The sequence below is a fragment of the Tympanuchus pallidicinctus genome, unplaced genomic scaffold (assembly GCF_026119805.1).
Source record: "Tympanuchus pallidicinctus isolate F22 unplaced genomic scaffold, pur_lepc_1.0 scaffold12, whole genome shotgun sequence".
Classification (NCBI taxonomy): domain Eukaryota; kingdom Metazoa; phylum Chordata; class Aves; order Galliformes; family Phasianidae; genus Tympanuchus; species Tympanuchus pallidicinctus.
Window position 1 is genome coordinate 17,102,939 of NW_026294637.1, and position 27,519 is coordinate 17,130,457.

The 27,519-nt window shown below is 38.3% G+C and overlaps 1 protein-coding gene across 5 annotated transcripts in view; it reads right to left on the reverse strand.

The window, feature by feature from the left end:
• Nucleotides 1-27,519, reverse strand: part of SCAPER (S-phase cyclin A associated protein in the ER) — a 142,888-nt gene that overhangs the window by 81,869 nt on the left and 33,500 nt on the right. For 3 of the 5 annotated variants that reach the window (XM_052671512.1, XM_052671510.1, XM_052671513.1), the window contains 12 exons: nucleotides 27,162-27,427; nucleotides 26,485-26,727; nucleotides 24,805-24,975; nucleotides 24,254-24,329; nucleotides 23,695-23,812; nucleotides 23,252-23,363; nucleotides 22,104-22,244; nucleotides 20,494-20,649; nucleotides 19,315-19,457; nucleotides 15,701-15,782; nucleotides 15,120-15,272; nucleotides 13,229-13,336 (listed from right to left, as the gene is read on the reverse strand). In XM_052671512.1, the coding sequence (XP_052527472.1) occupies nucleotides 13,229-13,336; nucleotides 15,120-15,272; nucleotides 15,701-15,782; nucleotides 19,315-19,457; nucleotides 20,494-20,649; nucleotides 22,104-22,244; nucleotides 23,252-23,363; nucleotides 23,695-23,812; nucleotides 24,254-24,329; nucleotides 24,805-24,975; nucleotides 26,485-26,727; nucleotides 27,162-27,427 (1,769 nt within the window). The remainder of the gene's footprint in view (nucleotides 1-13,228; nucleotides 13,337-15,119; nucleotides 15,273-15,700; nucleotides 15,783-19,314; nucleotides 19,458-20,493; nucleotides 20,650-22,103; nucleotides 22,245-23,251; nucleotides 23,364-23,694; nucleotides 23,813-24,253; nucleotides 24,330-24,804; nucleotides 24,976-26,484; nucleotides 26,728-27,161; nucleotides 27,428-27,519) is intronic. The other 2 variants (XM_052671509.1, XM_052671511.1) reach the window with 1 other exon arrangement.

Below are 27,519 nucleotides of genomic sequence, written 5' to 3' on the forward strand. Positions count from 1 at the left end.
GCCTGCAGGTTATCTTCCCAGAAAACTACAGTGGAAAACATTTTAAAAATGCTAAGAAAAACGAATAAAAATTTTCAAATAAATGTTAGTTTAAATATTAGCTGCATTCCCTCTGTACTGCAGAAAAATAACATGAGTAAATACACTTGAGAAAATTAGTAGCTAACCAAAAAAAAATGGTGGTGCCTATGTTGAAAATTAGTATTTTGTAGCTGTGAATTTGCTTTATCAAACACTGTTATTGTGCTCTGTTGAAGTTTCCATCAAATAAATGGGAGACATTAGTACTGGAGCAACCTATGTATTTTACATCATGATTGAAGTTGTAACTATCAGCTAACAGAAAGTGCCCCTCACTTACTGAAAAGGGAAAGTAACAGGCAAAGTGAACGTGAAGCTATCATTTAAAGGAAAAATCTCCATTGCTAGGAAAAGTCCCACATGCTTCAGAGATCACTAAAGGTTTTAGATAGCTAAAACAATTTGTCCTGCAAAAAGTAAGAGACAAGATGCCACGTGCTAATTACTAAAAAACTAACGTGCATTCTGACACACAATTAGACAACTGTGGACCAGATGAAGATGTTAGATATCTAAAAGGTTTCCAAGAACACTCATTGTTGTGGGTTAGAATGGAGTATCATTTTTTTTTTATTATTTTTTCCCCTCCAGCAGCTGTGTGCCTCAGTGCTGGAACTCCTTCTTTTCTCTATACTACTTCTTTTGCTCCTTTCCTATAACACAGTTCAGAAAACACAAAGGATTCAACCCCCAGGAAATAGATTATCTCACACCAGAGACAGCACATCATGGCTATTACAATGAGAAACTGAAGAATTATTAGAAGTGGTATAGGAGAATAAATGTTGTCCCTCGTGCTAAAGAAACAGTTACTTAATATGTGAACTCCCACCCAACGTGCCCTTCCTTCTTGCATTTTACAGCTACATGAAACCAAAACCCAGCTCTAGCAGTGTAATTCACTGCACTAAATGAAACACCATTACTTTTCCCCTCATTAATGGACTTAAAGTATAGGTAAAAACTCAGTTGTCCATAGAAGGTGAGTTTTAATTGCAATCCAGGTTTTACTTAATGCCATTCAAGAGAAGTCTGTCATCACAGCAAGTGATCTTAAGTACACATTCTGTTTTAAGCTTTTAAAGATGTTACTAAAAAGAACTGTTTCCTCCCATACTAGATCAACCACAATGCAGTTCAAAACACGCATTTAAAATAAATATTTATCGTTTAGAGGTGAATAACTTAAAAGGTCATTCCCTCAAAGCTGTCCATAATTTGCACAGACATGCAACCCCAAGAAGGAACATGGGAATGCCTGCTGCACACAGTTTTTGCTCAGTTTTCTCAAGCCACAATTTATATCAGCTTCATTTTCACAAATAAAAGTAAGAAAATAGTTTAATGCCAGTTTTTAGAGAACACTTGCTACATTTTTAATATAGGAAGGCTTACATTTGTTTTCCAATAGAATACCGAACGCATTATGAAGTATAATTCACCACTGCTTATTAGGATGATTTATCTGCTAAAGTGATTAGTGCCACAATGAGAAGCTGTTACTCCTCATTATTTATTACATATTCTTCAAATTCTATGAAAAAGGTGAAGTGTAACAAATCTAAAAACAATATTTTGCAGAAAAGCTGTATTTTCTCTCGTTCCTTCTTTCAGGGACTCAGGAAGATATTATGCCTCTTGAAAACAAAATAAATCTTGGTGAAACTTCCTGCAAGAAGACCAGTTGGTATTTGTAAAGCATTAGTACATGATATAACCTAGCAATACATACTTGGTCAAAACAGTAATAGAAATTCCTATCCTAAATCATGCCAATGTGAAGTGAATGCTGAATTAATATCACACATAAGAAATCAAACACAAAAATCTAAGCAATTTCCGAAAATGCCAGTGCCTTTAACTTGGCTGCACTGCGTGGCTCCCAGCATATGTGAGCGTTCTTCCCCAAAATACTGTTCTAGTGAACTGAAGCTGTTTTAGTTATACGTGACAGCAAGCTGAGCAGCTTCCACAAGCATGCTTCCCAGTACTCAGATCAAATATTGCCTCCCCACTAATAATATTAATTAAATTTTAGGAAGTCCTTAAAGAAAAACGCTCTTAAGGTACTTCAGAAGGCTGTCTGTTCCCTTAGTGCATGATTCAGTACAACAAGAGTAAAACACACCAGCATCCAATGGCTCAGTTTGTAACCAATTCAGAGCAGCATACAACATGAACCGGCCCTGTGCTGGCTATGAAATCCCAACTCATTTTTGTCTCCTCACAGAGAGGCAGCCCTCAGCATCTACTCAAATAGCAGTCACTGGCTCTTCCCTTAATTTTCTTTTGTCATAAGGCTCAAACTCCAGAGGAAATCAATGACTTCAAGTTTTTCAGTGTTAAGAAAACAAAGGACTCTCTTCTCAGAGCAAGCTATCAATCTTCAGGGTACTTAGCTGTAGGCATCTAGAGGGTGCTCCCTTACTTTAATAAGGATTATCTGATTGGATTGATACATACACCCCTAAACTAGCATCCCTGCACATTGCTATTTCCCATTAGTTTACCTACATCACATCCTATGAGTGATATGAGAAACTGAGAAAAAGTATCAGGGGCTAAAAAAAAAAAATAATAATTAAGGACTACTATTTGACTAAATAGCCTACATCCATATTCAGCAATTTTTTTTATTTTTTTTATTTTTTATTTTTTGCTTTCGTTAGACTTCCAAACTATGTGCTGTATCCTTCAAAGGGACAGTAAGAGCAAAAGGAAGTAAGTGCCCTTTGAAATGGACACCATGTAAGATATGGGGTACATCATCCTCATTCAGGTGCAGTCAACCCACCATCCTCGTGCTACACGAGGGCAACAGCAAAGCCACCTCCCAGCTTTGGACAGGTAGCAATGGGGAGAGAGACAAAGAACAATGTCCCCTCTGCAGACACTCAGCTCTTTTCCCCAGTCTGCTCTGGGGCTTAACAGAAGACTTAAGGGTTCAACAAGCACATTCATTTGTCAGCCTGTGGGGGCCAGAACAGGTCCAGCTGTCAATGCATGAAGGATGGCTACAAACAGTTTCGTTCACGTGAACTCAAGCACTTACACGAGGATATTTCTCAGACTTCTCAGCTTTCAAGTGTGGCAGTTAGGATTAATATCAGACTTCATAGTTAAAGCTCATTCAAGTCAGACTAGAGTATTAACATCCTGTGTCACAAAACCATCACTTTCTGAACGCACAGATCAAAGAGCAGAACCATCACTGCAGGCAGATCACCGCCCAGGTGTGAAACAATAGCTAACAGCTCAGGATGCAGTGACTGCTCAGGTCTGGGAAGATGGCTGCTGCCAACATCGCGCAGTGCAGAAGCGTTTAATCCTACAGATTATAAGCTCCTAACAGTTATCTGGAAAAAAAAACAAAAAAAACCCAAAAAAACCTCAAACCCAAAACCCAAAGCCTTTTAATCCAGTGAGCCATGCTGAAGAACTCTGTCTGATCCTCCAAATAATGAAGTTCTTAAGTAATTTCACTCACACAACCATTGGTTAGAGAGGTTAACATACCAAAAAAAAGGGATTGCTCTAAGTGTGTCAAAGTGAGACTAACCACACGCAGCCTAAACAGCAAGCTTATTTCATCTCCTGAATGCTTTAAGCAACAATTTCATCCCCAAATTTCAGTTTTTTTCCCCCTCATTTCCAATAAAGGCAATGCAGAGTAATCCATTCACTTCTTCTGAAAGCCTTTTTAAATTTTTTACAATTATTACCATACAAGTCAACGCTGAATGCATTAAGACTAATTTACCTTCTCCATAGATGCAATCTGGGGTTTGTTTCATGACAGTGAAGATGCATTACTGACCTGATTCTGCACTGTGTTGAGCATCTTATATAGAGAATTACTCCACACCCTCAGATATTAGCAAACCTCATAGTAGCAAACCTGGAGACTCAGGCCATGGTAAATGCAAAGCATTAAGCAAAGACAATTCTCTAGTGAAAGCCTGCTATTAAGATCTGTATTCTTACCTACCAAAAATGTTGCTTTCATTGTGGTTTCTCAGTTTCTACACCAGCAACCTCAGTTCTAGCCATGCAGATTCTCAAAAGCTTTGTTTATAAGAGTGTTGTAGAATACAGGACTAAACCAGGAAAAATATTAACACTTTTTTAATCCCAAGATTACAATAAAGCCTGGCTGTGATTACAACAGCTGTGATAGACATTAAGCATCAGATTTCTGCCACCATTTCTCTTTCTTGATACCTCCTGCTCTAATATGCACAATTAGCATCATTTATATGGAACAGCAAGGTATTAACTTCTATGAAAGTGGCAGAATCTATGCCACAAAGAGCAGGTAAGCTCAATGTACAGCTGCTAAACAGGAGAACAGGAGCTGAATGTAGATATATTTCTGGCAATGGCTCAATAATGCAGTAGAGTAGAAATACTCCCTTCAATGTTATTTACATGCATTCATCTCAATAGAAGCTTATTTAAAAAAATCCCTAGGTATACAGGGGGAGAATGTCTATAGCTGAGAAAGCATATGAAACATAAGATGGTTAATAGAAACAACTTGATATTTAATGGCATTCTGCATATGCACGACATCGTTTAAGAATGTCATTTTAAACTTGAGTTTCACAGACCTCTAGTATTTTTAACATGACACTGAAGACCATTTAAAAACAATCAAAAAAACTTCCTGTACAAATATCACTACTTCATTTATAAAGAAGGTGATAAAAATGACGTTAAATGTGCACGTACAACTGCAGCCTCAACACAGCAGATGATAAAATAAGATTATTTACAAAAGGAGTTTTTGCTTTTCCTCTCTTTTTTCTGCGTCTCAGCCATTTTCATTTCTGCTCACTGAGAATCCTGAAACTTTCCAAAATGCAACAGATAGACCTCAAATACCAACTCTGTGAGAAACTGAGTTGCCAAAACCAGTATAGCTAAAACTCAGGTGGCCCACGAAGTCACATTCTTGCTGGTTATTGCTCTGTCCCATTCAGTTGTCTGAAACAGGGACAACTACCCAGTTTTCTTCCTATCTTAAAGTTGATAGTTTCATTTGACAAAGCACTTCTTCTAACCAAGCTTTCCTCTGTAAGCCAAATTAAGTCTCTATCTTGTGTGACATGACCGTATCACAAGGATTACATCAACATTATCTGATATCAACGAAATTTTCCAGACTCTAGAATAAAGGTAACTGCAGCATTTTCTGTTATCTGTGTACTGAATCCATGAAATGCTGAAGTGACACAGCTGAGTGCAATTTGTAAGCTCTAAACTTGAGAAATATTCCAGTATCAATAGATTACAATATAGTTCATTCCAAGAAAAAAAAACAACACAACTGCTCACAGCTCAAGGACAAGATTAACACAGAAACACCACTGAGGTATTCAGACATGGTAGCACACAGTAGTTTTCACTAAGAGATATCAAACAGAGAATGCAAAAAACGCTTTCTAACAAACCCATCTTAAGTTGGAGTATTTCAATTAGTGGTAAAATCTTGAAGAACAGCAGAAAAACCAAAGTATGAACTTCAGAAATATTTATAACAGCACTATTAAGTTGTGATGGAAGATCTGCCAAAAGAAATGATTCCTAACAAAGTTTCCTCATTCTAAAATTAGGACTGAATGCAACACCAATACTTATTTCCATTTCCTTTTCTCTTTAAAGCGTTGTCTTGTTATGAACTCTGCCTGGGGCGAGATCGCATAGGAAGAACAACACTGCAGAAAAGCATCTGTATTCGCTCAAGCTGAGAAAAAAACCCAACAACCTGGCATTTGTTGCCATGGGGCAGTCATAAGTTAAGATCCTGTGTTCTCAAGTGCATATCGCTCCACAGTAGCTTTCATGAAGCACTTTATTCCTCCTAATACATAGCAGGAGCAGCCAGGGAAAAAAGGCCCTGGAAATCTTCCCCTCAGAAGCCAGTCAGTCACAGGCAGGAGCTGCCAGGATCATCAGGCTGTATATCAACCTCTTTCTGCTGGTTTCTGCGAGCTCTGAAGGAACCTGAGCTGCCACAAACCAGCACTGAGTTCGGTCCTGCTGTACAGCAATGGCCACGTGAAGGCCTGACCTTTCCAATCTACAGCCCACCTCGTAAAGCACACGGTACTTCACTAGCTATGCTGCAATTCTGTGTAAGCTACCCAATTCATGGAAGCAGAAAACACTTTCAGCTATTGGACTTTCACTTAATACACTGAGCCAAGAGGACCATCCTGAAACCTGAGCTTTTTTTCTCTATTATTCTTCATACCCGTTCCTTTCTGCATTTCTGACGGAAACAGAAGTGACAGAATACCCCAAGACTGGTTATTCTTATTATTGTTGTATTCTTTCCAGCCTTGAATCTCCACGTTTGGAAAGAAAAGGCATTCTTCTAAGTTTCCTAACCCATTTCTGCAGGCCAAGGCAACTTGAAAAATATCTGACACTGGCTATTTATTGAAACTCAATCTTCAGAATCTCCCAGCGCTTGTTTTTACTTTCCTATCAAGATTAAAATAATAGCAATAAGGAAGAGCATAAATACTTGCAGCGACATAGATCACATCACAAACAATGTTACTACTTTGCCACTTCTTTTCTTTAACAAGTCAATAGCACACCAAGAATTTTGTAGGTATACAAGGCAAACCAAGAGGCAACTCAGCTGAAACCCAGATATGTGGGCTTTTGGATATAGAGTATCTTGTTTCAAAATAAGCAATATTCTCTAACGGCAGGATATAATTAAAAAAAGGCCTTTGATATTTATCACCAAGGTCAGGAATTACAGTTTCTCACTTGTATATTACCACTTAAAGGACGTACTTGCCAAACTGTGAAAAGATTTTTAAGGTTCAATTCTAAATCATGTTACCACAGGAATATTGGTTCACAATTTTATTACATGCTTCAACAAGACTCCTCAGTATTCTGATTTTTTCCTCGCAGCTTAGGACTGTATTTAATATGGAAAACAGATGCCTAAGTAGACTGTATCAAATGTAGAATTCAGTCTTCAACCTTATAGGCAATGACAGCCTGAAACACAAATGGCCATTAATGCTCAATGCTAAGTTAGAGATCCAATATGTTATAAAATCACGAGCCACGACACACCTCAAAACATAGGGAAGATTCAAGATAATGAAGTTATTTACCTGTTATCATTAGTGAGAATTATAACAAGTACTTTGTATGTGACGAAACACATTAAACAAAGTAACAGGTAATGAAATATTATTTTCTCAAAATCACTATTTTAAATATCCAGTCAACTTTTACGTAAGAATGTACTTCAGAAGGCGAGTACAGAGCACTAAAAACCTTTTATTCTACATTCAAAACCAAAGCCTGACCTCTCCTGCAATGTATTTCTTCATTCACTTCTTGAAGTGTTTTTTTTTTTATTTTCTCAGTGAGGGACTGCATTTTTAAGCATGTACAACCTAAACAGTGTTTTCACTGCAAATACTGACTGTGCTTTCAGCCACCTTCCTTGCCCATAAATTCAATGATCCAACAGGCCTGCCACAAAGATATATGGCAAACAATATTCTGCATAGTAGTTCAGATATTCCTTGTGATTTTTAATATCGTTTCCTTTTCTACTGATCACTCCAAACTGAAGGAGCAGAAGGCAAAGGAAAGCTGTTTCTTCCACTGCAGACTGGGGAGAAAAGCTGGAAGGCACTGACATTGTTACGGGGCTGCAAGGGCAAGCATGAGAAAGGGGGAAACACGAGTACAGCCGGCTCTGCCAGCAGTAGCTTCTCTTGCTGGCTGTGAACGTTTGAGATATCAAAGCCAAAAGGAGGAAGGGTGCAGATGTTGGCCATGATCTACGACAGTTAAAGACACGGCCAATAAACAATCACATTTTGGCCAAGAAAAGCCCCACTTTATAATATACTAAATGTAGGAAGCTATTGCTGCACAAACTACAAAAAAATATAATTGATCCACACAGTACTGAGAGATGTTCTGCAAGCTGCATCTTAGATTAAACTTCACAACTGCAGGACGGTTTTTGGCCACTTCTTGCAAGCAGTGCATTCACAGCAGAACGACAAAGCCAAGCAGTTCCTTGCTGAAATGATTCCAGGTAGGCAACAGGTATGAAACATCCACAAAAATGGGCCACAGATGCTTGGCCTAATTCTATTCCTGTGCTACACAAAGTCCTCTAAAAATCGTCCCTTCCTTGAGAGAGGAAACAAAATAGAGGAGAGAAAAACTGAGAAGCAGAGGAAAAAAAACAGATGGGCTCCTGTCATCTTTGCATGACAAATTTCTTTTTGCTTTGCTTTGCAAATATCTTGTCTGGGCTAAATGCAACAGCACCCCATGCATGGGGCTGTTCAAAGCTCACACCTGCTGCTATTCTCTACTATGTGTGATTACAAATCCATTTTGAAGAGTACTGCTCCCCAACAGTTTAGTGCAAGCAGCCTTACATTTAACATAACACAAAGCACTGAAGCTATGCATAATTTTACCCTCTCAAGTAAAACAAAATAGTAAATGGTAGTTGGTTAATTATAATCAGATGCCAAGAAAGTGAATTTATAACGGTGTCTGTGGGGGTAAAAGAAACAGGAATATTGACCAAACTATCTAGCAGAAATGATTTAAGTGTTACAAAACACGAGCTCTGAGTCAAAACTGCTTCCTTGCATAGCAATGGTCACAACTGATAAGCAGTACAACACAGGTATCACCAACTCTCTGAACAAGAAAACTTGTAAATAAAAAAGAAAATGAGAACACATCAGATATGAAAACATTGCCACGCTTCTTTTAATTATTTCCTCAGTATAAAATACTTCTTAATTTCCTCAGTAAAAAAAATAATGGAAACAGCATGGAATTTTGAGAAAGCGGTTTGACTTTTTAAAGGAAAGCATCCACCACTCCTACACTTCTTACAATTCCTAAGAACATCAGCTTCTCCTGTGTGCTGCACAGGCCATAAACCTTACAAGGATAGAACAGAATTTGTAGCAGCACAGCTCTGCTTTTCCAGGCAGCCTCTCACCACATCCTGGCAAAAGAGCAATCCTGCCAGGGTAATAGCGTCTGTACCAGGGGAACTTGCCAGCACAGCTATGCACACTGTAAATCAGAGCCCTCTACAATCTAGGCTTGCACCAGAAATGCTTGCACTGCAACCCCAGCCAACTTGACAACCCACATGACAGATGGAGCTACTGGTTGTCCATCTGATTTTTTCTTAAAGGGAATGTGGGTGGCCTTAATCAACCATGTCTTTCTATAAATCCTCACATTTTAACACTGTCAATCTTCAGACAACAGGAACTGCTTCTCTCCATCACCAGATTGTGTTCTCATTTATATCCCTAAGAAGTTATTTCATTTAGATTATGACCGAACAGCCTGCTTCCTTCCCTGATTAAAAAAACATTCTTCACATTTGCAAACAAAGGGCTGTTAATATTCCTCCATCTTTTTTTGGAACACACGAGTACGTACTTTATATATATATTAACCAACTCCCTCTCCTGCCAAGGTACTCATTCCATATGTTTTTTCAGGAGTACCTTTCATGGACTAGAAGCATTCATAGATGGCATGGAATTACATGGTTTATACTCCACACATCCCTTTCTTCAACACTATTTGAAATGCCGTATGAGACAGGACAAGTTGAAAGAAGGAAGCTGGGATTATAACGTATAATTCTCAAAGCAAACGAAGACCAGACAAACAAGAAAAAAAATAGAAAGCAGAGGAACAAAACCAAAACATCCCCAGAGCTACAGGTGAGAGGAAAAACATAGAAAGTCCCTGTAGAGATCTCAGAGATCAGCGTATGCTGCCTTAGGGCATTTCCATGGGCACTGCTTTGGTCACGTCAGTGGCCTCTATATGAAAAGTCCTTTTAGCACATCGGCTCTGATTCAGCAAAAGAAGTCATAACTTCAAGCTGACTGATCAGTTCCAGTGACACTGAAACCAAATGGCATGCTTCGTTTACCTGCTTTGCTGAACTGAAAGCAATATGAATGTTAAGGCAGGGGACAGGAAATCAATAGCACAGAAAATAGCAACATGGAAAGAAGTTAAAGCTGTAGGCTTGATGGAAGAAAAACTGCACTTCATCAGCAGGCACAATCTCCATAGAGAGGGAACACAGGACACTGTAATGCACTGAAGATCCCAGTGAAATGGCATGGGACAAAGATAGCATTGCACATTTCTGAAACGTGGCAAAGGAAAGACAAAACCCACCCTGTTGGAAGAGCTTTGCCATCTATGCTAATAACCATATTCATATGAGACTGAACAAAAGAGGAGTTAAAAAGAAGCAAAAAAAAAAAGTGAACAGAGCTTAATTTGCTTTCATATGATAACCAGGTTTTCAAAAGCAATAGAATTTACTCTAAGAGGAATCTACACTCTTTTCAGTTTCAAACTGATGATGACGAATCCTCCTAAAAGGAAAATCCAAAAGTTGGAGATGAAACAAAGCTGTCATGCTATCTCAGAAATAACTTCATGTTTTTAGTACCTTTATTCATAACAAAACTTTCCTTTTCAAGTTTCACCACATAATCACCTTTACAAGTGAATTCATCTTCTTCATTAGAAGTCCAATACTACCTGTCAGCAACTGCACAATATATGTTTAATTCCAGAACAACGGAAAGAAAAAATTTTCTCTGAAGATGTTATAGAACCTACAGATATTAGAGCAAAATCTAGAGTAATTATTTCTTTTTATATTCAACGAGCACCCAGCACACAGAAATCATGTCAGTGCTTATGTGATGCAGCTTCTAGCTTTTTGCTTACAGTCAAATCAACTAAATAAAAATCCTCACTGTATGAAAGCATATTATACAACACACAAAGTCTGAAGGATCTCCTTAAGTCTTACCTTCTGTAATGCTGATACATTTAAATTTCTTCTGTGATTTCTCAATTAATAACAAAGAAATTCTATGGCTAGATTGCAATTTAAAAAAAAGAAAAAAGATTTCTTTCTAGACAGCTACCTATTACACTTAACAAGCTTAAAACAAAATGAGTCAAAGATCAAGAGCAACTTATCTGAGGTGTCAAGTGCATAAGGTTAAAGGTGAAATTTTATTAGGTCAGAGGTGATATAAATAAAATCTTTTATGTCAAAGAAGAAGGGTCGCAGATGAGATGTATATAATCTAAAGGCATCACAGATGACAAGTAATAACTTTAAGTAGTACAAGTGTGTTCTCACTGCAGATATCTTCGCTGATTAAAAAATTGAAAACAGTGATGAATAACTGAAGATACTGCAGTGCTTCTCTGGTCTACAGCTCCACTTCTACACGACATTCTGCACGTCTGCTCTCAGGTACTCCTGAACTTACCTGAAGTTACTGAACGCATTTCTTATGGGGTAAGGCAATGTTTGGCATTAACTGCCCACACTGAATAGAAAGGTACACAAAGTAGACTGCTTTCATACATAAGTGGTATTTCTGTTCACTGTAACCAGGCACCTAGTACATGTATCCACTGCTGCTCTCTAAAAAGACAAAACCGGAGTGGGGCCTCAGGCCAAGGAGACTTCAGATTACAATAGCACAGCTTAGAATTTTATACTTGGGCTATTTAAAATACAGATAAAAATACTGTAGCATGACATATTGTTAAATTGCCAGTACATCAAATATTACACATCACCTCAATTAAGAATACTTAAATCTGCTTTTGTAACCACTGTGTTGTTCAGTTACAGTACATACTCCCTCTTCCTTCTGGACTAACTCAAGAAATCCCATGTATTTAACCCTGATCTTAAGCTCACACTCCAATCCAATGTTTTGATGAATAGCAGGGGATTTAAGCACGTGATGCTGGACACAATAAAACCAAGATATCTGTGCCCTCTAGTGGAATTTCTTTTTCTCCAGCTGGGGCACAAAAACAGCTTACACTGCAATCCCCCTTTCTGGAGGACACAGGTGTTAAGCCACCAACCAAATGTCGTGCACAGTGTGTAACTACTCTCAGACCAAACAACATCTAGTTCACTTCTTTCCTCCATATTGCTCTGAGGCAGTGGCACAGCAAGAACCAATCAGCTGCGGCTAGCTAGAAGCAAATAAAGGCTAAAAAGATGAATGGAAACTCAGTGCTACAGACTGCCCACTCTTTGGTGCATGTAGCGATGTGATGGAATTCCAGGAAGTCTCACAGCTCACATGTATTTCTAAGTATCCGGATGCAGTATGAAGGCTTCTCCCTTCTATGGAGCTACAGCAACCCGCTATTTAAAATCAAATTCTAAACAACTCCCACTGGCCACTAAAGAGAGCAGAAAAGAAAGAGACAAGAAACAGCATATTTTTGTTGCAGTTTGGAAAGGGCAACTCAGCAGAAACGTTGCATCTTCCAGTGACAGACGCTTCTGGGGACTGGAGTACCTCAATGACTTAACTCACCAGAGCTTTTTACAAAGGGACAGACAGTATCTGTGGCAATGATGAGCTGTAAAAAGAATAGTTCAACCAATAACCACAGTAACAAGAACCACGAAGGAAAGAAACATCAGGATTACTGAGCACTAACATCTGAATAGCTTTGGATGGAAAGCTGCTGCAAAAAGATGCTGCAAGACTCTTCAGCTCTTCATCAAAAGCTACTTGGAAGAAGCAAGAGATAAAGGAATAACTAAGGGATTGCCAAAGCTGCTAAAGTGAGATAATTAAAAATAACATTAGAGTTTAAAAGGGGAATTTTATTTGTCCATTCTAAATATATTGAAGGATCATCCCTGTGGGGAAGCTATTTTACAGATATGCAGAAGTAGCCTTTAATAAAAGCAGTGAAGAATGCTTATTAATTGGAAAGTATAAAAAGGAGAGAAAATTAAAACTCATGGAACACAAATATGATGATAGGAAGAACACCTCTGGATGAGCAGGAGAGCAATTAGTCACATTTTTATACACAACCTCAAATTGCCTTGTGTATCTGAAGCCCTGGCTTCTTTCATTCTTTCCACAAGATTTCTGTACTCAAAAAGGCACTGATATTCCCATGCTAATACAAATATCTTTGGTTCCTTTCACTTCCAGGAATCTTCAAGACTTTCTCAGGATAAGAAAAGGAAATCAAAATAGAAAAGGTTATTGAAATAAAACAAACAACATACCACTTCTTCATCTGAAAGCTCTCGTCCTTGTATGCTGCTGTTCTCTCTCACAGCTTGTTGGTGTTTTTTCCCTTTAATGTGGCTAAAAAGGTACACTTCTGATGAAATCTGCAATGACAGTGAGTTATCAGTTACTTTTTACCCTTGATAATCAATAGTTAACATAGAAATAACACTATTTTTAATATAACATATGCCAGTTTCTCAGAAGTTCAGAATCTGTCACCTAATAAAGTAACATCAGTTACTGTAAACAGCACTAACATCATTACCATTGTGTTTACTTTTACTCAAAAGAGCATTTGTGCTTCTGTCACATACAATTTCACAGACATGTTTAACATCACAAGGGTAACTACAGAGGAATGTACTGTTAACTGCAACTGAAGATTACCTGAAAACACTTACCTGACAAGAGAGCAATACTCTGTCATCAACACAAAGTGAAGGGATATTGATCATGGGGAAAAAAAAAAAAAAAGGTGGCTTTTTTCCTCCCCCCCATTTTTTAAAGAATATTTTAGGATATTGTTTCAGCAGACTATTTCCACAGCTGTGTTACTGATCAAAACCCCAAACCACCCAGCGTTCTTCATGCTAACTCATCCCTACTCAAAGGCTGGTGCAGCTGCCTATGTGACCACAAGGATAGCTTTGGTGACACAAATGCTGCCTCTTGAATGCTGATTGCGTGGCACACAGAGCAGATTTCAAAGAATATATATGCAGTGGTTTTTCACTTTCATATCTCAAGCACAGAACTTAATCCCTCAACCTAGGTTTGCATGAACATCTTTCGTGCAGATCTTTAGAGCAAATTACACAATGATTTGCTAGCCAGCAGAGGAATATGTTAAAATATGCTGGCTTCTCATCTCATTCTCACTTTACTCTAATTTCACCAATTAATAAAACTTACATTCTGAAAGACATGAATGAACATGTAGGAGTCCAGCCTGCTGAACCAAGGGTTTCTGTTCCAGTACTACCTGAAGTGGTCCTATGCACTCTTAAATTAATGAATGAAGAATAATCATAAAATGAGAGAATCACAGAATGGCTTGGGCTGGAAGGGACCTCAAGGATTGCCAAGGCTCCAACCCCACTGCCACAGACAAAGCTGCCAACCTCCACATTTTAATATAATGTGGGACAGAAGGCTTTGCACAGTGATTCAAGTCAATGAAAGCAATTAACAAGAACTGACCTCCCTGTTTCCTACTCAGTGATTGTATGGCTCCCTCTTCTCTAGCACTCCTCTGGCACATAGAATGGTACACACAAGAAGAGATAACCTGTTGAGAGTGAAGATCTGCCAAGCCAAAACCTGGCTTCTGATATGACGAGAAAATAGATGTTCAATGGAAAGTAAAACAATATTGATTGTTCCCTCAACACTAAAAGCCTCCAACTAAACTCAGTTTGAGAACTTCCTGGGCTCACTGTGTTTTCTCTGTAGGCAGTAACCTTCAGGGAATTTCAGTCCAATGAAAGTTGTCCAGTCATCCCTTGAATACATATTAAAATCAAGTATCTGCAGGATATTATATGAAGGATTTCACAACTCAGCAAACAGCTACGTAAAGAACCTCATTCTTTACTTCACATCTAGATATTTTTATCTAGCTTCATTTGATGATCCCTCAGTTTTTTTTAATAAAAGACAGAGCTACCAACTGAGTACAGTCCACACCATCACACCTCTGATTCTACAGGTACTCCAAATCTGTAAACCACCCTGTTCATAGACAGAAAAAGCTGAACTAAGGCGCACTTCACAAACGCACCAGGACACAGCGCACACACAGTGCTCTTATCTGGGAATGAAACTCCATTCGTAGCTGCCAGACTCAGGCTGGCCTTGCAACTCTGACAGCAGCCTCTGACTTACCATCACATTGCATAACGAGCACTGCTTTTTGCGCTCATACGGTGTGAGTTTCGGTGCATAATCAGTATTAGCATGTCTTCCACTACTCAATTCAGCTGCTTTCTCTTTTCGTTGTTCAATTTGTTCCATGTGCCTTCTAATACTTTCATCATGCTGAATGCAAGGTAACAAAAGCAAAGGGAAAAAAAAAGGATATGAAGTAAATGGTATAGAAATACTGAGAATTACTGAAGTTTGCACAGCTAGGATGAATGTATGTTAAACTGAATAAACTGAAACTTTTTTTTTTCCTGTAAGGCATCAGAAGTCACCACACACCAGAAACTTTAGCATCTGCTATGCAGGTACAGCTCACTGGATTCTTTCAAGGGTTTCACACTTAACTTGCATGGAAATAGAACAAACGTGTAAGTATTACTTAAAATCAGAGACTGAGGTGAAAAAAAAAGTAGCTTAGGACACATTTTAACATACTGTAATATCTTCACTAAATAAAACAGATACAGAACTTATTCTAGAGAATTCCTGTATTGCTAATGTATTTTTTCAACTAAAGTATTTTCTTTAGTTTTTATTTTTACCTTCAGCTGAATCTTTTTCTGCAGTTCTTCCATAGCTTCTTGTTGAGCTGCAGTTAGAGCTGCCAATCTCTCTTCTCGATCTCTAACAAGAAGATGATAAATGCAGAGGGAAACTTTTAGTATCATACTGAGGCTGAAAAATAATGACAATGCCATGCTTTGCCTCCATTAACATTCTGCAGTCAGCGACCATTTTCACTGAACCACAGGGAAGGAGTACAACGGCAAACCAAAGTAAAACCATGAAGCAATAAGGGAATTACATTTCATAGTGAATATTTAAAGACACAGATAAAACTCTGACCACCAACAAACGATACCAGTTACAAGTGACAAGTGATAAACCGATGCTCTAAAAAGTCACAATTCTCAATTTTCAAGTTGCCAAAGGACAGCAAAACAATTAAGCATTTACTTTAATATTGCTTTCTGCACAAAACTGAAGAGGCAGGAACTATTCTTGTTTACTGTGTCTACAACCCTCTCCCAATAATGGAATCATGCCTTAAAGATCAGTTAATGCTCCTTCTCAGTCTTTGCCACTGGCAGCTACTATGAAAGATCCCAACAGTACCACATCTATTGCTGGTGGAGATCTGATATATGTACAGGAAAATGAGATTTCATTTAAAGTCATAAATAAAACCCAAGATTAACAGAAGATGCAAAGGGAATCCCCTGAGCAGCAGCCTACTGAAGAAAGCAATAAAAGCAAAGTAACCACAGTAGAAATAAAATAGAAGGCTCAGATAATATCACTTTTTGAAAAGTCACAGCAAGTATAAAAGCAGACAGGAGAGACAACAGGACAGGAAACAAGATTAACAATAAACATTAAGAATATTTGGTCATTCAGAAATAAGCAAACTCTTTCAAATGCCATGGACAGAGGCAGGAAAGTGAGAAAGACACGATGGATTAGAAGCATTATAAACTTCATGTGCTGTTTCCCAGAGAATTCACAGAAAGACTGAGCTAGTCTTTGATTTTGCTTTAAAAAAGAAAAACTTCTGACTTGCACCATGAGCTGAAACAAATCCTAACTATCATAACACAATCCAAATCTGTAGTTACATCTTTCAGTCTACATTTTAAAATACTTGTTTAATCCCACAGGCTAGGACAAATCAATATCGCTGCATATGTGGATTAACAGTGTTTAAAACAAAACTCTCAAGTTCCCATTTACAAAGCATCAATGTTATCCCTCTTTAGGCCCTCCTGAAATGCATACTTTTTACATTATTAGGTTACATTTTACAGTTGTTTTATGATTTCTATTGATAAGAACAAAATTTTCCATATAAAGGATTATAATTCTCTGGAATATAAAATCCACAGAAATTACATCTAAAACTTTACTGGAACATTAACATATCACAAGGGCAGAGGGGTTTTAAAGTCAGTTCTGAACACACTAACCCTTTCATACACGTGCTTTAACCACCACCAGAAGCACATACACATAAAGCCTACACTGAAGAAGCTTTAAGAAGGTATTCCAAAAATGACTAACTGAAGGAAGCATCCTGCCTTTGGGCTGAGTCAAATCCTAGCAGAACCTGATCAAGCTGAAGGCAAAGACAGAAGGGGCAGTGCAGAGAGTTTGCTGTCAAACTCATCTCTCACTCAGCTTTTCAACCACAACACTTTGCATCCTGCTCTGCTGTGTTAGGGAAACCTCAGAACTCTTAATAAAGAGACAAGATTGAGGCCAGAGGTAACAGAATGCCAGGTTGCAAGGCACCATGTACACAGTCTTTCCTACTCACTCAGAAACGGAAGAATAAAGAAGAGAGAAAAGGAGGGGAAACCCCATCTATTTCATTTAACCAGCACCTGTCAAAGAACTGCAAGCACTTACCACAGTATCAAATACAAAGCAACTGAAAACTGAGCGTTACAGAATCAAATAAGAGGAAATTTGCTGAAATAGTGCTAACAGAGGGCAAATGGAAGCCGCAAGTCTTCTCATCATAATGAAAGAAATACGGGGCAATAAAGGCAAGAAGCAATTCTAAAACTGATTAAATAAGAAGAATACAGGATTGTAGAGTACCACAGAAGGCAGAGAATGTTTTAAATACCTTTTTCCCCAAGTTATTTAACACCTATTTCAAATCCCAGAAGTCATCCACCCTCTGGAAAGAGACGTAAAAATGTCTTGGGCCTTGTAAGAACTGCCTGCTGTGATGATAAGAATAATCCCTGATCAACTGCCTCCTGTTCACCACGTTAAATAAACTACAACCACATCACAGCCTTTTATCTGTGTAAAATATTGAAGTTCTGTTCCTCAATTTTCCAGCTTTCAAGAAAACCACTTTGTTTTTTCCAGATAAGCTCACAGGTATTCCTCAACATATTACAATATTACCTCAACAGCCACACAGACAGATGGCTGTGGTAGAAGAGGGCATACAATATCAGAAAGATGTGGAAGTTTCACACGTGCACACATTGTCATCTCAAAATAGCACAATCCTCTCTGCCAGCCCTCATCTACCTCAAGAGAGTCAGATGCTGACTGAGGCCTTCCCTCTTGCTCTCACTGTGACTGCAAGTCAAAACATTCAGGAGAAGTCCATGAAGTCCTGAGCAAGGCCACGGATCCAACCCACTGTTATATCTGAACATCCCACTGAAAATGAACTCTCCATGATGTCAAGCTAGAATTGCCCGTGATTTTTGAATGTGCATTGATCACTTTCTTCCATTTCAGAATATTTTATTTGGAGAAGAAAAATAATTCAGGTTGACTTCCTATAAAACAAGCTCACACAATCAGAATGTTTAAGCCACCACCATTGAATGCTTCATGCCAAAAGAATACTTCTGTTTAGATTTTATGGAACGCTTGTGGTAATGGAACCATAGGGAAAAAGTGAATATAAGGAAGTGAATCCAAACAGAACTAGGCAAATAAAACAACAAAAAGAAAGAAGCTTTTTCTGAATCAGACTTGTAAGCAAACCTTCCTCACACACCACAGTGTCACACCCTACACCCAAGGGTGTACTTTCAATACTTTATTCTCTTTGCTCTACACTTTGTCGCAAATGAAAGAGAGAGAAAAGCCCACCTGAAAACCCCTTTATGAACTTCTGTTCATGGGCAAAAACATAAAACAAGTACTTCACAGGCAGTGGAATTAATTAAGCCTGGTTTCCCGGCTTTGTGCTTCACAAATGAAGTCTCTGGTGTCTACAAAAAAGGTGAAGTCAAATTGATGCCAGTAAGTCCAAAAGTTACTGGAGAGCAAAGGAAATAGCGAACGCAGAGATATTAATCTTGCTTCCTTTGAAAACTAAGCTAAAATATAAAAAAGGCAAATTATTAAAAGGTCTTGTTAGCAATAAAAGTAAGATGAAGTAATGCTAACAATATATAATAAAATACAGCATTGCACGTTGCAGCATGCGTGTACCTAAGGAATACAAAAATCTATTACAGAACTTGTGAATTTTGTTCTTTCAAACCATTCATCAAGAACATTTATTAATGCTACTTTAAAAATACTAAGCCAGAAGACACTTATTAATACACAGAAGATGCAGTCTGCCTGAAAGGATAATGATGAAGTAGAGGAAACAAGAAAAATGTGGCAAAGTTACCTGGCCCTTTCCCGTGCTGCATCTTCCCGTGCTTTCTCTTTCTCTTGCCTCTGCTGTTCAATCCGTGCTTCTTGTTCTTTCCTTTTCAACAGCAACTCTTCAACCCGAGCTTGGCGTTCTGCTTCCAGAGCTCTTTTGCGCTCCTAGTTGAAGAAAAATAAATTCTGACTCCTCTTTTAGGAAAAAAAAAAAAAATTCCTTCATAGAATTCTTCCTTGCTTTCATAATGTTACTCCCTCACGCACTTCTGTTAGATGAAGGACTGATGCGTATATTCAAGAGACTGAACAGAAAATTGAACGCACAACTGTGTGAACTCAGCCACAATTTTGCTCATCCTGAGGAGGATGAACAACCATAAGTTCAACAAAATGATCAATGAGAATAAAGCATGTTGAATCTCTAAAAGGATAAACATGCTACAGAACCAAAATATACTCCCACAAAATACTGATATTTAAATCTGGTACAACATCTGGCCATTTCCTTGGGTCCTGCTTGTTGCCTGGGAGAAGAAGCCAAACCCCTCCTCACCACAACCTCCCTTCAGGAAGCTGCAGAGTGCCATGAGGTCTCCCCTGAGCCTCCTCCAGACTGAACAATCCCAGCTCCCTCAGCCACTCCTCATAAGGTTTGTGCTCCAGACCCCTCACCAGTTTTGTTGCCCTTCTCTGACACGCTCCAGGGCCTCAATGTCTTTTTTGCAGTGAGGGGCCAATCCCATAATGTGACTCCAAGAAAGCTCAATTCTAGAATAACGAGTGTAATTAACTACAAAAACCCATGTCACTAGGGTCAGGCCTTTTCATAAATGATCTGGAAAGGTACATTTCTCCAATAATGGAATCTTTAGAAATCCAGGAACTTTTAGTAATAGATTCTCTTAAAAAAATGTTACCTAGCAATTCTGGGGCACCTTCTGTCTCAAAAAAAGCATCTGACCAATTGAGGTCAGTATCACATCACATCATCTTGAAGGTCCCTTCCAATACAAACTATTCCGTGACTCTCTATAACCTCAGCCATACTTAGATTCCTCTCTTGGTGCTGAAACATGGCAGGGGAAACACATTAGACTACACTCACTTGAACTAAAAATTTAAGACAGAAAGCAACAAAAAACTGCACAGTCAAAAACATATATTTCATTGCCACCCTGCAATTACAGATATCTTGTACCTGAACAGCTTCATCACGCGCTTGCTTTTCCTCTTGCCTTCGTTGACGCTCTTCTTGCAATTCATTTAAGCGCTGTTCATATTCTTTTAATTTATTCAGCACATCATGGCGTTTGTTCTGAGCTTCCAAGGTGTTTATAAAAGCAATTTCATTTACCTGCAAAGATCATCAAGTGTGAGAAAAGATCAGTGAAGCTGAAGCTTTCTTTTTAGTGAATTCCATCCATTTATTATCCATTTGATAATTAATTTGGTGAGACACTTCTACAGAATCTGCTGGAAATCAATGCTTGACGAAATTGGTCTGTTTCCAACATTACTGAAGAAAATCATGAATATTTATCAGCACTACTAAAAACCTACGGCTGAAATAGAAATTATTCTTCTATACCCAAAGTTTATGCTCTGTTTGAATCCACAAAATAAATCAGTGGTGAGGAAAATGGACAAACAGTAACACAGCCATCACACAGAAGTTGGTACTTGTCTTGTTTACTAATTAGTAAACTTATTTACACAATAGATTTCATAGCACAATAAGCAAGCAATCACTAGGAATTCAGATAAGCAAATGGGTTGCAACAGCTACCACATTCTTTCAGCTTTACTCATCAACTACAGTTTCTCTAAAGCCTTCTGGCCCAGCTAACCTTCAATTCCAGAACAGAAGAATCTCAAAGGCAGAAGATCTTATACATTTAAACGTATACATAAATACCTAAAACATCTGCTTAGCTGAGAAATTATGCTAATTATGATTTAATTAATAGAATTGAAGTCACACTAATGTAAATGAAATAATAAGCTATGTTAGACTGAATTATGTGATCTAGAAACTGTTTTAATCTAAGAGAAGAAAGAGCAAATTAGTGAAAAAGCTTAACGAGCTTTTGTTGTGCTTATCATAATAATGAACAGCTCAGTATCAATCACAGCTGGGACAAATGCTCATTAAATAATTTGGCCTTAAGGAGCTGTACGTATCTTGGGAAAGATATATTTATTAAAGAATATGAATTAAGTCAACCAACAAACAGCAGCCAGTGCTCATTTTCTGAATCTAGGTATTGAAGCCTGAAGTGCACTAGCTAAATGCTTGGTTTCAGTAATTGCTGTGTTATCAACAGGTTTATGCCCAGCTTTTTAACAATGTAAGTAGTACAAGCCACAGCAACAGAAACACATGTATAGAAGAACACATTGTATAAGGACACTGAATCCAGCATGGCTGTTTAATGAAGTGCAATGTTCTCTCCCTTCTTTGCATTCTGCTGCAGTACAGAGAATTTATGAGATCTCCTTCCCTTCCAGGAGCTCTGTCCCCCAAAATGCCGCTACACTGTCTGCAAAGAATGAGAGTTCTTACTTGAATCCATCTTTTCTTCTAGCTCAGCCCACCATAATGTCTAATAACAGACTCATTTAAAATTCATTTTAGAGGGGAAAAAAATGCAGTTTTAGAGATTGGCATTTATCTGCTTCACAGGTGATACGTGTCCATTCCTGCACTACTTACATTATCCTTCACAACACATTCCAGAACGCTCTGTGGTACAGAACATACACAAACACGGCAGTTGAATATTTGCCCTTTAAAGTGAAACAGCTTACCTTAGCTTCCTCCTCTTGTGCTTTTTTCACAATTGCTTGTAGCTGCACTTCACGTTTGAACTCTGCATGGAGCAATTTTTCCTCCATCATCCTGCGCCTTTGATCTAATAATTCTTCTTTCCATTTCCGTACATCTTTCTCCTGTACAGAATCAGAGAATTCATTACTAACACAGCAGCTGAAAGTACGACCAAAATTTTCCCCTGAATTTTCTTGGTTCTGAAGCTTTAATTACAGAAATAAAATATTTTGGAGCCTTGCTTGCACAAATCCTGCACCACGTTTAACTCAAAGTACACTGATCTGCTAACTGTTCCACTATCCTTTGCAAAATCCATTTCAATAAATTCTCATCCTACAGAAGTAAAGTAGGTAAATAATCATAAGTTAGGATCACAAGATAACCAAGTCACCTAGTCCAATGCCTTGCTCTAAGCAAGCTCAGCTATGAGATCATCATGTTGGTTGGTTGCTGAGGACCAGCGAGGGTGTTATCCACTTGGTTCTTGAAAACCTCCAAATACAAAGCAGCTACAACCTCTAAGTAGTCTGCTCCAGTATTTAGTTGTCCTCACAATGAGGAACTTTCTCTGCCTGGCTGGAACCTCTTACTTAAAAATAAAATAATTACGTCCATCATCTCTCAGCCTACTGTCATAAAACACTGTGAAGAGCCTAGCTTCAGTCCATTAATAATCACCTGCTAAGCATTAGAAGGCTGCCACTAAGTCCTAATCCATCCATCCACATGACTGGGTGGATAAGTGAAGAAAAAAAATATACAGTATACACCTTTCATTATTCTACATGGAACACATTTCTTTACTATTTCTAATATTTTAGACTGCAACCTTTGGCAAATCATTCATATCTTCCAAGACATATATACAGCTCACATCACAACAGGAGAATTAGCTGTCAAAGAAGTCTTCTTGTTTTGGTATTAGCAATATCCTGATCTTAGATCAGAAATTCAAGCTCTTTTTGTGATGCACGAGTCACCCCTGAAAACCATGTGAGTTGACACTCAGGAAAATTCTGTTTTACTGCATGCTTTAACCTCTGGCATTCTGAGACAACATGGAGGGAGAGAAGAAAGGTTTTCTGGAAAGCAGCAAACCGGCTACTTTGTACTATAGGAAGCTTACCCTCTCCATTAATTTCTGAAGCTTCAGTGCCTTTTCTTCACGTAACTTTTCTCTCAGCTGTTGAGCTTTCATTTGTTTTTCTTCGTGTTTCTTCTTGGATTCTGCTATTGTTCTTTCAATAAAAAAAAAAGCAGAGCAAAAGTCAGCGAAACATCATCACGTGACAGCACTGCAAACATTTCTATGACATTTTCAGTAAGAAAACACAAACAGGCCACTGCAATTATTTCCCTTAAATGTAAATATTGTTCTTCCAGTCTTCAAATATTTACTTAACGGTCAATGTAGCACGAACCTCGCTCAACATGAAAATAATATGCTCGTTTCTTTAAAACTTTCCACCCACAGACTTAGAGAAAGTAAGTTTATGAGCAGTTTCATAGAGGCACGAGCTCGGTTGCTCGTTTCCACTGCCCAATCAAGACATGGAACAACTCTAACACCTTTTGCGTGAGGGCGATGACAGTTTCTCATGCATGTGTATTCCGTGGCCAGGCGGGCGTGCAGGCTCTTCTTCCACTCTGTCTCCCCAAGAATTACTCTGGCGCCACGATTCACGGGCTGTACATTGAGAAAACAGACTTTTGTCACTGAAACACTGTTCTAGGAGAAGTGCTACTAGTGAGGCTTAGTTCCTCTTGAAGTTCTCCCTCAAATGGGTCCTCTACAACCTAATTAAGGTGCCAACTTTGATTGAGGCATCTCTATTCCCCGTGCACTTTCAGTGCCTAATTATTTAATTGGACTTCTAATTAAATGTTAAGATAAAACTGGAAAACAAATATTAAAATCCTAATAAAGACGTAGTGGTAGAGGCACAGATAGTCTGAACACAGAAGTCCATCTTCCCTAAGAAAGCAACATCAAATTTAACAAAACCTGGAATAATAGTCAGATGTTAGGAGGATCTCTCAAATTCTTATGCAGGCATACATAAAATGGGCATTTTTCTAACTTCTGCTGCCATTGCAAGTTCAGCACAGTAACATACAAAAATTTTACCTTCATAATCTGCCAAGACATCATTCCAGTCCATAGATATTCCACAAAAAGATATGCTTCCATTGCCCATACATGCCTGAAAATTAATGGGATCCACAGTAAAAACAGAATTTAACATGGAAACAGACACATGCATTAAATAGTGCTAGCGCAGTGATTTCCAATAACGTTTCCAAATTCAACTAGCCATCTCTAAAATTGATGCTGTTTCTGCTGATTTTGAGTAGGCAATGGAAACTACTGCCCCAGCTGTAGCAGCTCCTGTCTAGTAGCAGCAAAAAATAAAAGAGCCCACTTTCCCCAGTTTCTCACACAGAAACAAGCAGAAGGAAACAATGACTGCAACATCAGCCTCAGCAGCACAGCACTGTTGAATTTACTAAGCCTGAATACTCCTTAAGGTAGCACACTATCATTACTCCATGACATTATTTACCTCATTTGCACGTAAAGGTTGCATTAATGTAAAAAGGAACACTGACATTCTGGATGTCAGCAAAGCATTAATACAGGTTTAAAGTTAGCTATTTTAAGATAAATCCAACACTCACAGAGAAATCGCTATCATTGTCGGTTTCTATATTAATGTCATTGTTTTCCTCTGCTTCTATCTCTCTAGTTAATTGCTCCTCTTCTGCAATAGCACTAGCAATAGCTTCTTCGTTTGCCTTCTCCAGGCGATCTGCCAACTCTTCCTTCTTTGCAAGGACTTCTGCCATAGACTGCATAGGAAATATTAAACCAAGAGTCAGATCTGGACACAAAGAAGTAGTTTCCATGTAGTTAATATGAACTGTATTACAAACAAAATTGTATTCTGTTCAACTTCTAATTGCTTGTACATCCTTCCTATGTTCTCTGAATGCAGCACGCGAATGAAATACAAACAAAAATCTGAAGCTGCTCAATTATCAGCTAGTTCAAGGACCATGTAAGTCACTTCAAAATTCTCATTCACATAATCCCTTTTTATACATTCTATACATTTATACAAACGTTGTCATTAAAACAACTAAGATAGTGACTGTCTAACAACTGTCTTTTCAATACCTGACCTTAGGAACTAAGCAATGCATTGTCTGAAACATTAGTAACATGGCCTATCTTCAGAAAAGGAATCATGCTCCAAAGCAGTATTTAGAATATGACAAAGGATCTGCAGATGAACCGTATCTGGAAACTTGACTGTGGTTAGTGCTACTTAATCTCTGGCTATGCCTATTTTTCAACAAGAATGGCAAGATAGCTGGGCAAGAACATAAGCCTGAACATGCTGATTGTTGTTGTCTTCTCAAATGACCAGTATTAACTGGTTCATTTCCACTCCAGCAAGCAAGCCCTGTGCCAAAACACACAAATCTGAGCTCAATGCAGTCTAATCAGGAGCAGGGAAATGCTCCCAGGAGACACAGATCCCACTGTCAGCCTTCTGAACTGTTAAAAATTGAGAATGTGAAACAATGTCACAGCATTGCGTTGCACAGCACTGTAGCACAGAGATGCTATAAATGAACTGCTTCTAAAAGCAGCCATATTCATGACTTGGAAATTTCCCAGTCCAGTTTGATGGCGGTGCTAAAGGGAAGGTGGTATGCAGGAAAGTTTCTATAAATTGGAATATTAATCTAACTTGTGGGGAGGAAAAAAAACAAACTGGATTTTATGTTGCACTACTGCAATTCTCTACTGTGAGAAAACTAACAGACACCTTGAAACCTGCAGAATTCAATAGACAAAAAAGGATATTCTTTATAGGAAGCCACGTTAAAGGAGAACATGGACTTGACCTTTGTTATCTGAGAATGGCATCTGTCAACATTTCGAGTTGTACGAGAATTATCATATTCTGTGAGTTTCCAGTTTGCATATTTAACAAAACTGGAGTAAGAATTTAATAAGAATCTTAATTTAAATGAATAGTAATAGAAGGAAATAAAATGATAATAATCATTTATGTTAAAAAGAAAAAAAAAAAAGCGATCAGAGTATTGCTTTTACTCCAAATAACACTTTCAGATACTTCTAGTTTCAACTTTGAATTTCAGTAAAATTGCCATCTTTTCCTGGTGTATCTGTTCAACACTGATTTTGTTCTGGATTTGTTCCTAAAAGAAGTCTTCTATAGACTTTCATAGTTTACACAGCAAGATAACACTCAACACTGCAACACAGAATGAAAACAGTGAGGCACACATGTCTTATTTACTCCAAAATCTTGTAGTATTTCTTACCAATCTGGCAGCACTCACATTTGAAATATCTGAGGGATCCATTTCAGTTTCAGTCGTAGCTTTTTCTGTTGGATGCTGGTCCAAGCTGTCAGAGACTGCAGAGGAAGCTTCATTCACCTGCACAGCTGCTGGAGGGCACTCAGTATTTGTGAGAACCGGAGGCACCTCAGGAACTGTTTGTAAGGAATCTTCTTGCAGTGGTGCTTTAGTGCTCGCACTGCCTTCTGATGTGCGTGCTGTGAACTAAAAGAGACATTTGCAAAATTAACTTAAGGTAACATGCTGATTTTTAAAGTCTCCAAAGCGTTTTAAGAAAATATCAGGCATCCTTATGGTGAGTGATTTAAACAACTCCAATTACACATATTTCCAGTTGGTTGTAACTTTGCAAAAGCAGGATCTTTATCTGAACTTCCCTATACAGGAGCTGTACATAAAGATCAGTTTTTGGAAAACAATGAAAGCCTGTGAATAATATGGTTCATATTACAGTTCATATCATGATATATATGGTCCACATCATGATTTTTACCTTGCCAACACCTTAATGCACTTCCACAAATATAAATCTAAACTCTCCCACAATCTGTTCAGTGAATACAAGCTTCCTCAAGAAAATTCTCCAAAGAAAAACTGCAAGACTTAAGGCTAGAAAAATGGCCCAAAATTTTACCGACCTGAGTCCTCTCGATAAGAGGATGTTCAGACTGATGTACAGGGGCTTTCTGTACAAGCTCTGTGCTTTTGGGTGCACCATCACTCGTGAGTGAATTCTCAGGCTTATTCTCCGATGGTGGTGAAACGACGTTTTCTTTGTCACTGTCACCTCTAGACTTGAGTGATTCTGCAGCTACAGGAGCTTTTGTTGCCAATGCAACAGTGGATCGAGATCGAACAGGCCTCCCACGCTGAACCGTTTCCCAGCCCTCTGCATCCTTCCGATCTACATTGAGAAAAAAGAACATCTCATTCCAAGAAAAGGACAATAACAGAGGTATGGTAACTATTTTATAGCAGCATTCCACAAGTTGTACA